The sequence below is a fragment of the Scylla paramamosain genome, chromosome 19 (assembly GCF_035594125.1).
Source record: "Scylla paramamosain isolate STU-SP2022 chromosome 19, ASM3559412v1, whole genome shotgun sequence".
NCBI classification, from domain to species: Eukaryota; Metazoa; Arthropoda; class Malacostraca; order Decapoda; family Portunidae; genus Scylla; species Scylla paramamosain.
In genome coordinates this window covers 9514251-9531046 of record NC_087169.1, presented here as the reverse complement: position 1 = coordinate 9531046, position 16796 = coordinate 9514251, and the positions used below count along the sequence as shown (strand labels likewise).

Sequence of the window (16796 nt, the reverse complement as noted above, 5' to 3'; positions counted from 1 at the left end):
AGAGCAACGCTGTTATACCACACAAAGGTAAATGTATTAGGCATATACCATGGCTGATGGCAACTACCTTTGGGTGTTAAAACCCAAACAAACTAAAATAAAAAAAATTAAAAAAACAAAGAAAATAAACAAAACATCAACAAAATTACCATTCAACTTAATATTAACAATGTTAATAAGAAGAAATGAATCAAAGAATTTCAACTCTAAACAGGAAACCAGCCCCCTATCCCCCGTGACACAAATATAAATAAATCCTAGAATACTGAACGAATGCAAAGACGTTATTAGTGAACAGCTAATTACAGTCTCTAAAAAATTGCTAGATTCAGGAGAGGTACCGGTAATGTGGGGGCAAGCTAATGTAGTACCCATCTTTAAAAAGGGAGATAAAACGTCAACATATTAATTATATGTCAGCTTAACTTCAACTATATGTAAAATCATGGTGTCAGTAATCCCGAGCATTTAGAAAGGCATAACTTGATAAATCAATCACAGCATGGTCTCATGAAGGGAAAGTCTTGCCTTACGAACTTGTTGAGTTTTCATAGTAAAGTTTATGAGCCGGCAGATAATGGGGATGGTTATGACATCTATACCTGGACTTCAGTAAGACGTTCGGCAAGGTACACCCATCTAAGGCTCTTGAGAAAAGTTAGGGCGCATGTGGTAGGTGGGGATGAGTGTGGTAGGCTGTATAAGGTTGTAGTTAGGCAACAGACGATGGAATTGTGAAAAACTGCTCTAAATCCGATGGGGGGTTAAGTGATTAGTGGGATGTCACAAGGATAATTTTCAGGACTATTTTTTTGTTTTTAATATATATATATATATATATATATATATATATATATATATATATATATATATATATATATATATATATATATATATATATATTAATGAACTAGATAGTGGGATTAGCAGTAATGTTAGTAAATTTGCTGATGACACGAAGATAGGCAGGTTAATCAGATCAGACTCTGATGCCACAACCTTGCCGACAGACTTGGATTGGATGAATGAATGTAAAGACAGATGGGAAAAGCAGTTTGATATTAACAAATGCAAAGTACTTAGCGTAGGTAGAAGAAACCCACAAAGGAAGTATACAGAAAAGAAAAAAGCTATAGTAAGTTAAGAGAACGAAACATATTTTGGAGTTATAGTTATCCCTTTATAGCCTTTCTTTTTCTAACAATGTATTTGAAAACTTATCTGGATACAGTGGAGGTGTGAAGCTTTATTTGGATCGTGCCAGATTTTAGTTATCCATTCCATATATGAAAGAAGAGATACGAAATATGTTACAGATTTTTTGTCTCTCTTTTCATTCAATAGACGATATTTTATTGAAAAATAAGTGGTATTGTGAGCACAATGTACCGGTTACATAACTCAAGTATGAGAGAAGAGGGTGGTGACAAGAGGGTTGTAAACTGAACATGTATGTACTGTACAGGACGTCTGCAGGACAAAAGATCTTAGCGGCCACGGACAGCGGCCGAACCCACCCAGCCCAGTCTGAATCTTGGTACAGCCTTGTTTGTGCTGTGTAACTCGTGTCAGTATAAAGAGCAGCTAGAATGGGCAAGGATCCAGAACTTGGTAATAATATTCGGTGTGCATCAAATTCTGCCAATTGCCAACTCGAACCATTCACTGTTACCAACCCGGCCCACATGGTGAATCAACTCAGACAAATTTAAATACCAATTCGGACCATCAGCTCGATTTAACAATGACCGATCACAACCAACTGAACCAGCTCATCCAAGATGTCACGGGCAACAAACGCACTAACATATTCTTGTGAACACCCAAACGGCCGAAATGTGCTGTGAGGAATAAAAATTCAAATTGCAAAGCTACAATGAAAAAAGCATACGAAACATACGTCAGAGATCATAACATTTATTGCCATCCCTCGGAAGCATGACGCTTCCACTTGTTAAAACGAAGGCTGTAGAAGACGTGCTTTGTTCAGCAATAGACATCGTGGAAGAAGTATACCGAGAAAAAGTCGGTTCTCACGTGCCCCTAAATTCTCTACCTGTTCCAGTGAACGTTGCCTGTCAAGGAAATCGTAAATGCAGGGCCGCACGACCAACTAAACGACTTGATTTAACTTGAAATAAGTAATGATAACTGTTACGCCCCACCGGCAGGTAACGGGGCACTCCTTAGGGCTTGCCGTCCCCCACCACTAACCTACGTTCTATCCGATCTGCCAGTGGCATGGCATGTCTTTACTCCCGACACCTCAACCTCCAGGTGTCGGGTTGGGCACGTGTACACCCTACACTTCTTGGCCGGTTATTCCCCCGGCTATGCCGGATAGACAGCCTCCTTGTCCCCCCCACGGGGATCCCCTGCAGCACAGCAGGGCCCTGTCGGGTCGCCTGTTGGACCGCCCATTATGCCTTAAGTTGGATTACATCACCCTCGACAATGTTGCTCCTGCGGTGGCCGGGACGTGAACGAGCCTTCAGCCACCGTCGTTATGGGGTTGCCATAAATGGCGACCCCATGGCAATGCCATTTTAGGAATAGCGACTCCCATGGCTATTTTCCGGAGGCCTCAGTGGCAAACCATTTCAGGATGGCGACCCTGGCTGTAAATTAACGCATGGGGGGTGATTGGGTGGGGAGGGTCATTCACGACGGCATCACCAGAGCCCATGTTACCCTTCTCTCTGTAACTTCATCTCAAGTTTCCTCTCTGACCGTTCTATTGCTGTTGTGGTAGACCGTCGGTGTTCCTTTCCTAGATGTACTTACAGTGGTGTTCCTTTCTGTCAGAACTTTACTCGCCAACTGACTAAGTGAGGGTGAGGTAGGCGGCTAATCTACCGACATGTGCCCCTCCTGGAAGCCACAAGCCCCAACACCCACATGAAAAATATAGCAGCTGGTTGGAATTTTCTTCCTTTATAGTGGACTATGACTTTCACACTTGCATAGGTTTCAATTTCAGTTCGCTGCTACGATGAAAAATGGGGAAAAAAATAATTTCAATGAATAGGTTTCAGTAAACTTACATTTGAAGACACAGCACGTGCCATTGTAACAGTGCGTCAAAGCCTTTCCCAACAACCCCACCCCCACCCACATAACTCATACACTCCCCCTATAGGGAATACACAATTAATTCATAACAAAATGTGAGAACTTACTGAAATAAACATATCGTTATATAACTTCACCCTCCGGAACAATATATATATATATATATATATATATATATATATATATATATATATATATATATATATATATATATATATATATATATATATATATATATATATATATATATATATATATATATATATATATATATATATATATATATATATATATATATTCAAATTTGATTTTTAAAGCTGTTGTCATATACGAATTGGATTATAGTTACGAGTTACTGCAATAGAAAAGCAATACTCAATATCAAAATCATGTTAATAGTTCAGGATTAACTTTACACTTTTCAAATATGGGTGCAATTAGGGGATCTAAACGCACCTAAGGGTGGTTATAAAGATAACAATATCCTCAATCTTAAAGCAGTACACAAGACACATTGGTACAACTGATAAATGTGCAGTGTATATCGAGTAATTTGTACAAAAAGTATATCACACAACTGAATAGAAAGTACATGTCAAATTTTTCTTACCTTACAGGTGTCCAGTAGGTTTGGTTGCAGATCGCAGAAATGCATTATTGCAGCAATAATTCTGCGAGACTTTTGTGCATTCGCCAATTCCATCACCATTTTGCCCCCGAATTGAGAGATGTCGAATTCGTTATAGGAAGTAAACATATCCTGCGAATGTAATAAATCCATAAATGCTGTGTATTTTATCTTTTTTTTTTTTTAAATCTTTTATCGCAGTGATAACACTGATGAAAAACTTACATAAAATTATATAACTATCTTTATTATAAATGAAATGGTAAGTGAATTTACATATATTCAAGATATATATATTGACGATATGAAAGAGAATACGGCAGTCAGCTTCTTCCAAATGGCCCAAATACACACACTGTCGGGGCTGGAGTAGGGAAAGGCAGGAGAAGCGTGGCGAGGTTTATTGAAGGTAAGTATCCATGTACAGAGAGGGTACGGGACAACCTGTCTCCGTCCCGGCTGAGTAAACACTATCCCCCACGCGCCGTGATCAGGGTTGCCAGATTTTTCAGAGCAAAAGATGCCAAAGTGTTTCCAATAAAGTGCCAAATAGCACAAAATAGTGCCAAACTTTATAACTCATAATATATATATATATATATATATATATATATATATATATATATATATATATATATATATATATATATATATATATATATATACTACACACACACACAGATTGAGACGGGACAATACGAGCTTAGCTCATCTCCCATGTCACAACACACACACACACACACTATATTGCAGATGGTCTGACAAAAGTTAACTGAATAATTACTTGAACACTGTTGCAGGTAATTATATACAAAACTGCCTATTATAAAACAGCCAGAAAACACCTGCAATATATCGTGGTAACTAGGGTAACATTCCAAACAAGAACATATTTAAAAAAAATCTTTATTACTAGCCAAATGGTTATGTGCAAAGTTACAAAAATAGTTAATTCATAAATTTACAATGTTTACCCATAATAATCTTCATAGAGATAGATAATATATATTTTTACTTGTACATGTACATTTTCAAGATGAACCAATCTAGGCACTCCGTTCACATTAGGCTAATTATTGATCTTAAAGTTATAATGAAAGACCATTCCCTATATCTCCACATTTCCACAAAACATTCTAAATAAAGCATATGTAATTATTTGGCATTAATTGTTCTTTTAATAGTAATGAGATCATTCCTTACAGCCCCACATTGGCACACAACACTCAAAATAAAGCATATATATATATTCTTATAATATTAATGAGATAATTCCTTAAAGCCCAACATTGCCACACAACACTCAAAATAAAGCATACCATAGACTAGGAGCATACAAATCTATTTGGCATTAACTGTTCTTATAATAGTAATGAGATAATTCCTTAAAGCCCAACATTGCCACACAACACTCAAAATATAAATCTATTTGGCATTAATTGTTCTTATAATAGTAATGAGATAATTCCTTAAAACCCAACATTGCCACACATCACTCAAAATATAAATCTATTTGGCATTAACTGTTCTTATAATAGTAATGAGATAATTCCTTAAAGCCCAACATTGCCACACAACACTCAAAATATAAATCTATTTGGCATTAATTGTTCTTATAATAGTAATGAGATAATTCCTTAAAACCCAACATTGCCACACATCACTCAAAATATAAATCTATTTGGCATTAACTGTTCTTATAATAGTAATGAGATAATTCCTTAAAGCCCAACATTGCCACACAACACTCAAAATATAAATCTAGTTGGCATTAATTGTTCTTATAATAGTAATGAGATAATTCCTTAAAGCCCAACATTGCCACATATCACTCAAAATATAGCATATAAATCTATTTGGCATTAATTATTCTTATAATAGCAATGAGATAATTCCTTAAAGCCCAACATTGCCAAACAACACTCAAAATACAAATATATTTGGCATTAATTGTTCTCTAATAGTAATGAGACCATTCCTCACAGCTCCACACATTCACTCAACACTCAAAATAAAGCATAAGAAACCATTTGGCATTAATTGTTCTCTAATAGTAATGAGATCACTGAAATATCACAATTCAAACATATTCAGTTATGTCGTCTTCGTCCATGTCATCACCATCATTGTTTTTGTTATATATATCTGAATTAAATAACTTGAGCATTTCCTGAGATGGGACAAAATCTTTACAACACAATCCTCTAAATTGAAGGTGACATCTGATCCTACAAATTGCATCTAACATCTTTGTTCTCATTCTATTTCTCAATTTAGATTTTACATTAGTTACATGGGAAAATATTCTCTCTACAATTGCATTGCTAGCTGGAGTAACCAGAGAAGAAAGTGCCCACTTTGATAATTCCTGGAATGGGTTTTCACCCATTCCATTTTGAAAAGATTTAATCCCCACCCAGAACTTCACCGAGTCCATTGGAATAGTGCCACTGAAAACACTTTCCTCTCTCCAGTTCACAATTATTAAATTTCTGTACTGCTGCTCAATTTTTTCCATTTCATCTGATTTCAAAAGCTTAATGAATGGCAGGTCCAGGAACACTGGCCTAGCCACCTGATTTAAGACCACTGATGGATGCAAATTACTTAAATGTTTAAAGGTATTTCTGGAAGGGGGCAGTCTTGCCTCTAACTGCTCCACAGCATCCGTGATGAAGCTATGGCAACGGTTCTTAACTTCTATCACCTTTTCAATGACTTCACTTAGAGGATTCTTTTTCAAATATAAACTTGCTTCCTGTGCAAAGCGTGCTCCAAAGTCTGCTTGATTTTGGTGCAACTTGTCACCTTTTGGCGACACAATTCTTGATTTCATTGATCTATGTAATAAATTTAATTCACTTTCCATATTTTGAGGATCAAGATCAGTTCCTTGAAAAAAAGCATTGACTCTTTCAAAATCCAAGACAATTGGAGAAGCACACAGGAAGTAAAGCTTATTTATGTCATCCCCTAGCATCTCTCTTATCATTCTGGCCTTGAATTTAGCCTCTTGGCCACAATTCTGCTCACCACAAAGGAAATAGCCATGCAGCTCATCCCAGTTACTGAGAATTTTGCTCATAACTTTTCCTCTTACCAGCCATCTTGTAGCAGATGGTTGCTGAAATGGAGCTGGTAGTCCTTTCCTTTCATCGTCTGGGTTCATGATGTTGAAGAGAGTCTTGTAAGACTCTCTCCGAAGAGAGCTTTTGGAGAACCATTTCGGAATTTCAGATAAGAGGAACCCCAGGTTAGATGGCAATTTATTGAAAGAATGCTGTATACTAAGGGCAAGGGAGTGACAAATGCACCTCATTAGCACACAGTTCGGTGACTCCTCTTGTATTCGTGTCCATACAGAATTATTATGTCCTACCATGACGGATGCACCATCACTTGCAAATCCTATACAGTTGCTTAAAGCTTTGACCAATGTCTTGCACTGATGTCTTAATCTTATCAAACAAAACTGCACATGTTGCTTCAGTCACTGGTACAAGTCCTACTAGTTCTGTCATAATTTTTTTTTCCTTTTTGCTGAAGTAGCGAACAACTATGCATAAATGTTTTTCTGTACTAATGTCAGTTGATTCATCAACTAGCACAGCAAACTTTTCACCTTTGATATCATTCCTTAACTCCTGTTTAAAGGCAGGTGAGACTACTTCAGTGACCAATTTGCTGCATTTTGTCCGGTGCAATGATATTTTCCCAAGTGTACTTCCTTTTCCATGTTTTTTCATTATTTCACCAAGGTGGTCAATTGATTTAATAGAGCAATGACAAGATATTGCAACTGCCAACTCCAATTCAGTTTTTTTAACATCCTCACTTGGACCACTGGGGTAAACAGTAATAGGCTTTGTGGTTCTAATAACAGATTGTTTCATTTTGTGCTTCTCCGTCTGCTCATGCTTTTGAATAATGGAAAGTCTTGGTTTTAAATTGCAGAAGCATAGCTTGCAATATGCATCGCCTCGGCCATCTGGTGCTTCCTTCACCCACAAGAAGGTTCTTTCCCACTCACACTTGTAGTTTCTCTGGCTGTCGTAGAAACCTTTCCACTTCGGCATTGTGATGGTACCTGTAAAACATTTGGCTTTTTTTAACTTAATCTAACCGAACCTAACCTATGCTAAGCGGTAAATTTTTACAAAAAGGCCCATCTGGCGCCGCACAACGGCCATCTCACGCGGCGGGACAACCTACTTTTTATCGCCACTGAAGGGGTTAATCATTATTTATGTGCATTTTTTCGGTATTAATTTGGTATTACACTGGGTTTCAGGATTTCGTTAAAACACTTACTATTAGACAGGTTTTCCTTCATAAACACTTACCTTTTTGGATCTTTTCGGTTTGAGTGCCTATCGAATTTAAATGTTTTTTTTATTCCAAAGTATGTATTTTGATGTGGAAAACCCTAAAATGATAACCATTTTGTGGAGAAACCAATACTTATGTGTAACCTAACCTAACCTAACCTAACCTAACCTAATCTAACCTAACCTAACCTAACCTAACCTAAACTTAACCTAACCTAACCTAACCTAACCTAAGTGTTAATAAATAATTTCTCCACAAAATGGTTATAATTTTTGGGTTTTCCACATCAAAATACATACATTGGAATAAAAAAAACATTAAAATTCGATAGGCACTCAAACCGAAAAGACCCACCTTTTTTGTCGTTTCTTGCGATTTTTTGTTTTTGATTTTTTATTAATTTTTTTAATTTCCGCTTCCCTTCCCCTAACAATAATGGGGGAGAGGTGGGAATTCGGGGTTACTTCAAGGTTAGGTTAGGTTAGGTTAGGTTAGGTTAGGTTAGGTTAGGTTTGGTTAGGTTTGGTTAGGTTAGGTTAGGTTAGGTTCGGTTTTATGGTATTAATTGCCAATTCTTGGCTCGCATTTTCAATTTTCAACTTTTATTACATTTCGAAACTTGGAAATGCGAGCCAACTTTTGTCAATTCTTGGCTCGCATTTCCAATTTTTAGCTTTTCTTTCATTTATGCCAATAATTGTAAGCCAAAATAACAGCATATGTGCTCCCCCCACCCAAAACCCCGAATTCCCACCTCTCCCCCATTATTCTTAGGGGAAGGGGTGTGGAACTTAGAAAAATTCATAAAAATAAAAATACGCAAAATCGCAACAAATGAGACATCAGGTATGTCTCTATGAAGCATATCCTTTCTATTAGTAAGTGTTTTAACTAAAAAAACACACCCGGTGTTCTGCCAAATCTTTACCATTTTTCAATTTAACTTCAACACTAGAACTTCATACTTACAGTTATGGTCGGTTACAGAGAACTTGTGGATGAGCAGCCCGTGCCCGGCGCCCGCGCCCCCGTGCAGTCTGTTCTGGGTCTTGGTCTTGTGTTTTGTTTTGATTTAGTCTTGACTCTTGATCTTGATTGCACATTATACAGATTGCGCTGTTTGTTGATGTTTTCATTTCTTCCATCAGTAATGATGGTGCTAACAATGCATTAGGCATTTCGAAATTTCAGAAAAATGGCTAGTGAATGATTTTTATCGAAAAATGCCAAAAAAGTGCCAAGATGCCAACTTGATTTTTTGGATGCCAAACGCATTGAAAAAGTGCCAAATTTATAGATTTTGGCACCAAAAGTGCCAATCTGGCAACCCTGGCCGTGATACGGCCGGAAGTTGAGTGTTGCCACACACCCCCACACTCCCCCCCCAATTACACAGGAAGCCCAAAGTGGGCGGTGTAATGGCAAAAACAGAAAATACTTCAAATGAATCAGACCAAGGGTTACAAGCACATGGGGGGCGAGAAATAAATAAACACAATGTGATCCGTCAATGGCAAAACACTATGGGCGTGCGACATTCACAGTGCCACTTAAGGGGTGGTGTCCCCTAATACGTAGTTGTAGAGGTGACGTGGCGCCCGTCTGGAGCGCTGGGGCCTTCTTTGAGTAGGCGGGGTGGGGTCAGGTGTTGCAGCTGCCCCGTCGTCGCTTGCCTGAGTGTGCGGTTCGCGCGTGAGCGGCCGTAGGTGGCGCCTGTTCCTGATGGTGGCGCGCCCGCTGCCGTCCAGCCGCACCAGGTACTGTCTGGGTGCTGTAGTCTCCAGTACAGTACCTGCGCGATCCCAGCGTCCGCTGCTGGGGTTCTGGATGTGAGTCCGTTGGCCAGGTGTAAGGGGCTCAAGGTTGTGGGCTGACTGGTTGTGCCGAGAGGCTGCGTTGTCCCCAGAGCGGAACAAGGCCCGTTCGCGTTCCCGCAGAAGCCAAGCCCACCGCTCGCTCACTTCATAGAGAGATGTGTCGACAGGTATGGCATCCCGCAACTGACGTCCTGTGAGCAGCTGGGCTGGGGAGGCTTCAGAGCCCTGCGGGGGGGGTGTTGAGATACTGCATGATTGCCCTTGCGGCAGCGTTGGTGTCCAGGGAGCCATTCCGGGCAGTGTTGCTGCGTAGTAGCCTCTTCACACACTTGACTGCCGCCTCTGCTCGGCCGTTGGACTGGGGATAGTGTGCGGATGAGATCCTCAGGCGTACACACCAGGTGTTGAAGAAGCTCCTGGATTCCTGGCTAGTAAGGTTTGTTCCTCCGTCACACGACAGCTCCTCTGGGATGCCAAAGCGCCTGAACCACCGTCGAAAGATTGCTATCAGGCGTGCGCTGGTGGCATCGCCTGACAGGTGCTCTACCTCGAGCCATCCCGAGAGCCTGTCGGCAAAGGCGATATAGGTGTGGCCATCCAGTTGAAATAAGTCTGCCACTACTTGTTGGAATGGATATAGCGGGGGTGGGATGGGCATCAGGCTCTCTGCGGGGCTGGAGGGGGCGTGCGTGTCGCATACTGCACATTGGCGCCTCTTCTGCTCCACCTCCGCGTCAATCCCTGGCCAGTAGACTGACTGCCTCGCCCTGCGTAGCATGGAGTCCCTGCCCTGGTGCCCCGCGTGCAGGTTGGCCAGGACTGTGCGCCTGAGGGCTGCAGGCAAGACTAGTCACGGGTGTTTCTCGTCACAGGTGTACAGGACCACGCTCCCTTGGGAGGACAGGTGGCGCCGCATCCTGAAGTACGGGCGGAGGGCAGGTGGCTCCCAGTCCTTGCGCTCAGCCCACCCGTCATTGGCCACACTTTCCCTCAAGAGGCGGTACTCCTCGTCCTGTTCGGCTTCTTCTTCCACTTGACGAAGGTCTACGACATGCCCCATCTCATCTTCAGCTGCTGCGACTGTAGCTGCCGTCATGGCTGCGCATACCAGCTCTTCCTCGTCTTCGTCCGACCTTTCTGGTTCACCTGACAGGATCGGGTAGCGCGACAAGGCATCTGCCGCACAGTTGGTGTCGCCCTTCAGGTACTTGATGCGGAAGGTGAACATTAGCGTCTTCTCTTTCAGGTTGAGAAGCCGGGGATTGGCTATGTCCTTGAGCTCCTTGTCCCCAAAAATTCTTGTGAGGGCCTTGTGGTCTGTGATGAACGTGAGGTTCTTGCAGCCGAGGAGGAAGAGGCGTGCCTTCTTCAGAGACCAGGCGATGGCGAGTGCCTCTCCCTCGAGAGTGCTGTAGTTCTTCTCAGCTGCTGTGAGATGTCGGCTGCCACAGAGCACCAGCTTCCACCCGCCGGGGCAGCACAGTGGCGACTTCTCGGAGACACACTCACAGTACTGCTGCAAGATAACGAAGCCAATACCTTGTCGGCTGTAGTCAGTGAGGACTGCTGTGGGGCGTGATACATCGTAGAAGCGCAGTCCCTCAGCTGCCAGTCTCCCAATGGTGTCTTTTGCCGAGGTGACAAGGGCTTCCAATTGCTTGTCCCAGTACACTACCTTCCCACCTGGCTTCTTGAGTAGTTCCCTGAAGGGTTCCATGACAGGGGCGACTGCCAAGAAGGGTGCAACTTGGTTGACTAGGCCGAACCATGACCGCACATCAGTCAAGGTGGGCTGTGCGGGCATCTTGAAGTCAGTTATGCTGTTGACGAGGTCGCAGCTCGGTTGGTACCCTTCCCAGCCCAGAAGGTAGCCGGCAAAGGTAACGCTCCTCCTGCAGAAGTGGAACTTGTCGGGCCGCAGCATGACACCACTCTCCATGCACCTCTGGAGGAAGTCGTATGTATGCCAGAAAGCATCGCTGACGCTGCTGTCGTGTCGTCCACGCACTTTAGCTTCCTGGGCACGTCAGTGATGGTGTCATCAAAGCGTTTAGTAAAAGCATCCTGTGACGCACAGTGGCCCATGGGGGTGCGGCAGTACCTGTATCGTCCCCAAGGAGTGATGAATGTTGTGAGCTTGCGACTTTCCTCATCGAGGGGAACCTGGTGGTATCCTGAGTAGGCGTCAGCAGCTGTCTTAAATGCATGCTTGGGCACGCTAGAGACGAGGTCGAAGGGCGGTCTGGTGTGATGTGTCTCCCTGAGGCTTGCGCGGTTGAGGCGCTGAAAGTCGACCGTGCGACGGGGTCTGCCGTCCTTTTTTGGCACCACCACCATTCTAGAGCACCACTCGGTAGGTTCGCCTGCAGGTACCGCTTCGATGATCCCTTTGTCCACGTCATCGTCCAGCTGACGTCGTACCTCGTCAAAGAAGTGGAGCGGGACTGTGGCAGGGACATGGACAGCATGAGGGCGTGCGTCAGGTCGTAAGTGGATGTGGTGAGGTGGGCCCTTCATCTCAGGTAGTGGCATGCGTCCCATGGCAAAAACCGTGCGCCCGAAGTGCTCTAGGAACCATTTCTCTAGGCGGTCAACATTTTCCTCAACAAGCTCGTGGGGCGGCGATTCCGGGCGAAGTGGTTGGGGTGTCTGCAGCCTTGATAGCGCACACACTAGTGAGCGCTAGGGGGCGCGGGAAGGTGTGATGGACCAGGTGAAGGGCCTTACATGCCTTGAGCGACAAGTAGAGTTGCTGCACACCTTCCGCTATGTAGATGCATCCCGTGGTGGAGGCAGTCCCCACGGAGACTTGACATGTGATGGTCCCCAGGAGGCGCATGCTGCCCCCTGCAACGTGGGTGACTGCCATGGGTGTAGCCTGGAGCTGACGTTGGGATATGCCGAGGTCCCCCAACAGTAGGCGGCCCGCTACAGACACTTGTGCCCCGGTGTCTGCAACTGCTGTGTAGGAACAAGTGGCGCGGGGCCGGGAGCAACTGATTACCACGGACAGCGACGCCGTAGTCTCCACTCCTCCAACAAACACTGCTCCGGAAGTTGGGGGAGGTTCGAGTGTTGGGCAGGGCGGGCACTGCCCTGAGGGGTGAGGCCACGGCACAGGCGCCAGAAGTGCCCCTTCTGGCCACAGCAACGACATGTTGCTGCAAACGCCTTGCACTGCCGCCCACCACAGCACTCAGAGTCTCCGCACGCTGAGCACCGCCTGCGTCCTTGCCGTGCCCCCTCCAGGCGAGCTTTTCCTTGCCTCCCAGACCAGCGCGCTGGACCCGCTGCCGCCACCTCGGCAGGGTGTGAGTCCGTGAAGGGCGGTGGCCTCACGTAGCCCCATCACTATTTTCTTGCTGAGCATGTACTCATCCAAGGGACACTGGCACTCGGGACACCGGAAGCCGCACTCGTTTGCTTTGGCGCGGCACTGAGAGATGTACGCACACACGCTGTCACTCGGTGCTTGTACCAGTGAGAAGAACTCTGCCCACGCTCCAATTACACAGCGTGGGCCAATCACTACGCTTCTTACTATGTCAATTGCATCCGTGGTTGAGAGCTGCCTGAATTCGTGCTTGCCCAGGCGCGCGTCGATGCGCTGCTGCACCTCTGTGTTGCAAAGGAGGCGCACATAGGGCGCTGCCATCGGTGGCACCCAGCCACAGATGCTGCCGTAGTCTTCAACGCTGGTGGCCCACGCCTCAAACGCAGCTGGCGACATGCCCGCGGTCGCTCCCCCTGGTCCGGATGGAGGAGGTGGTGGGTGCCGCTGCAAGTTTGCTGGCCAAAGCTGCTGCCCGGTGGCTGGTGTGGGGTCAGGGCTTTGTGTGCGCCGCATGGCGCGGTATGACGGCGCCGAAGACCACATGGCTGCGTCTGCTGGGCTAACGGTTCCCGTGGGCGTCTGTACGCCACCCATGCCTTCCTCCATTAACCCCTGAAGAAACTGCGCCATGTCGGGGCTGGAGTAGGGAAAGGCAGGAGAAGCGTAGCGAGGTTTATTGAAGGCAAGTATCCATGTACAGAGAGGGTACGGGACAACCTGTCTCCTTCCCGGCTGAGTAAACACTAGGCCCCACGCGCCGTGATACAGCCGGAAGTTGAGTGTTGCCACACATCCCCACACACACAAAAATACGAAACACCATGATACTGAGCATCTTAAAATGGTGACCAGAACGTGAGACTAGTGTTCAGCATTTTATTGTTCTTTTTGTTGTGGCGGTTTACTGGAAAATTCATTTAAACTGATACTAAAAAGGGGAAATCAAGTGATGGGTATGGTGGGAAATGTAGAATAGCAGTACATAAACATAAAATTATATATATATATATATATATATATATATATATATATATATATATATATATATATATATATATATATATATATATATATATATATCACTAGTCAGTTCAGTAATAACAATAATATACTGAACTTATGTTTCATGTTCTGGTTACCATTTTAGGAATGGATCTTGGTATAGCTATTGTGAGCATATCTGAGATACTGAGTATTTGAGAAAAAAAAAAAAAAAGATCTGGGAAGACTGACTATAAAAAGGTTAGCTCACAGTAGGAATGAAGCAGAAATGTAGTTGATATCACATACATAGATGAATGGGTAATGAATGGAGCTGGCGATGGATAAGCATGCAGGGGAGGATTACAAGAGAGGACGTCGCGTGGAATTCAGAGGGAATAAGAAGAGGCAGACCAATTTCTGAATTGAAGGAGATTAACATGAACTGGCACGACATCAGCGCAGGAGCACAAGACAGGAAAAGTTGGCGAGGATCATAGTTCAGTATTTACAGTAAAAAAATCCATTCAGGTTGGACAAAATTGCTTTATTTTATCAACTCACTTTGACAGGAAATTAGGTCTACCCTGATCTGCTCACTGCTATACCTGTTGTCACCTAAGCTGACGAGGGGACAGATGCAGTTACCCTGCTCCAAGGTAGAGTGCTTGTGCTTGGTGATAGTCAGGTTAGGCACTTAGATAGTGCGTTTTGCGCCAGAGATAGGAAGCATAGCTCGAGAGTGTGTTTGCCAGGAGCTAGGACAGGGAAGATAACTGATAGGCTAGACACATGCTTGGAAAATAATGGGACCAAGCCCATTGTTTTTCTCAGTGTGGGAGGGAATGACCTTGGTAAGGTCAGGAATGAGGAGTTGTTCAGGAAGTTTAGGCAGGCTTTAGATACTATTAGGGACAAGGGAGGGATCCCAGTGGTATGTGGTGTCTTGCCGAGGAGGGGAGTTGGTGTTGAGTGATTGTCCAGGCCTATTACAGTGAATCGCAGGCTCGCGAATCATTGTAAGAGTAATGGATGGACGTTCATCGACTACTGGGATCTTTTCTATGGTAGGAACATTTTGTACGCCAGGGATGGAATGCACTTATCACGCCAGGGTGCCCGGGTTTTGGCCGGAACACTCGAGCGGGATGTAACTGCACTTCAACGCTTTTTTCGTTAGTTAGGAGAGAGGAAAGACTTGGTTGAACGAAATGAAGGACAAATTGGATCAATCTAGAAAGATAACTAGCACAACGAAGGCGAGGAATAGCGTAAATGTTTACTATACAAATTCTAAAGGAATAAAACAGACTTGCTTAGAGGAACGGCGTGTGTAGAGAACCTTGGTATCATTGCTTTAACAGAAACTTGGTTAGATATGTCAGAAAAGTATTTAATCCAGAGGTTAAGATTGATGGTTATACACTAATCTATAAAGACAGGGAAAACAGGAGAGGAGCAAGCGTCGCGTTATACGTTAGGAACACATTACAGTGTTGTATTAACAGTATAATTATAAAACTGATAGCAAAAAGAGTCGATATGGGTAGATATTAAGGAAGGATCAGTCACTAATACCGGGATTAGTGTACAGACCACCGAACAGTATAAAGGAAATTAACACCTCACTATGGCAGGAAATAAATAGAGTAGGAAGGTACAGTCTGGTATGTGTGGTAGATTTTAATTTTGCGAATATCGACTAGAGCCTGATGGTGGGTAACAGGGAAGCAGAGGAATTTCTTAAGGTCATTCAGGATTTTTTTTTTTTTTTTTTTTAACAAGTAATTGTAGAACCCATAAGGGGAAACCATATTCTAGATTTAATTACAACTAACATGGAGTAAGCAGTCACGCAGGTAGAGGTTGGAGGACAGCTAGGTAACAGTGACCATTAGAAAATTAGGTATAAATTAAAATGGGGGGAAACTTTTAGAAGTAAAAACACTAGTAAAATACCTGACTTTAGGAGAGCAGATTTTGAGGGATTAAAAAAGTATTTCCAAGGAGTTGACTAGCCATGGACGCAGGGTGAGGTGAGGTCCAGGACGGAGTTGAAGAGAGATAAGGCAGGATGAGAGTGGTGAGGTGAGGTGTGAGGGTGTAGGACAAGAGGAGAGAAAAAGTGCCCGGAAGGGTCGGAGGAGTGAGAGAGGGGGAGATATGTGTGAGTATATTGGAGGGTCAGGTCATGCTGAGATGGTAGAGGTGAGGTCGAGGGGAGTAGATGAGGCTGTGGAGAGGATGGAGGGGGCCGGAATGAGAGGATTAAGTTAAATAAATGTAGATGAGTTGTATAAATATTTCGTGGATAAATTGCAAACAGAACAGTTAGCAGACATTCCGTATAAAGCAATAAGTTCACAGAAAAATTAGCCTAAACACTATATAGGGCGGAAGAGAAGTATGTATAAGAGATTAAAGGCAGGGGAAGAGGCTTTAAGGCCACAATATAATGAATTAGTTAGAATAGTCGGGAGGTTAACGAGGAAAGCTAAAAGCAATTATGAATTAAAAGCAGCTAGCCAGGCGAAGACGGGGGATTTTATTATGTATATAGGACGAAAAATAAGGAAACAATAGGTGCATTAAAGGCAGCAGATGGGGAGCTGGTTAGTTAGTTAGCATGAAGTAG

At 43.6% G+C, this 16796-nt stretch overlaps 1 protein-coding gene across 1 annotated transcript; it reads right to left on the bottom strand.

Annotated features, from left to right (window-relative positions):
• Positions 1-9579: 9579 nt before the first annotated feature.
• Positions 9580-10624, bottom strand: LOC135109473 (uncharacterized). Its single transcript, XM_064020852.1, has 2 exons — positions 10106-10624; positions 9580-10071 (listed from the first exon to the last, which is right to left on the bottom strand). Exons 1-2 carry the CDS (start codon positions 10622-10624, stop codon positions 9580-9582), a joined length of 1011 nt encoding a protein of 336 aa, XP_063876922.1.
• Positions 10625-16796: the final 6172 nt, after the last annotated feature.

Coding starts and splice junctions, on each gene's coding strand:
- LOC135109473 (XM_064020852.1), bottom strand. CDS start 10,624: ATGCTACGCAGGGCGAGGCAGTCAGTCTACTGGCCAGGGATTGACGCG. Junction 10,072..10,105: donor ACACCAACGCTGCCGCAAGG/GCAATCATGCAG, acceptor CCCCCCCCGCAG/GGCTCTGAAGCCTCCCCAGC.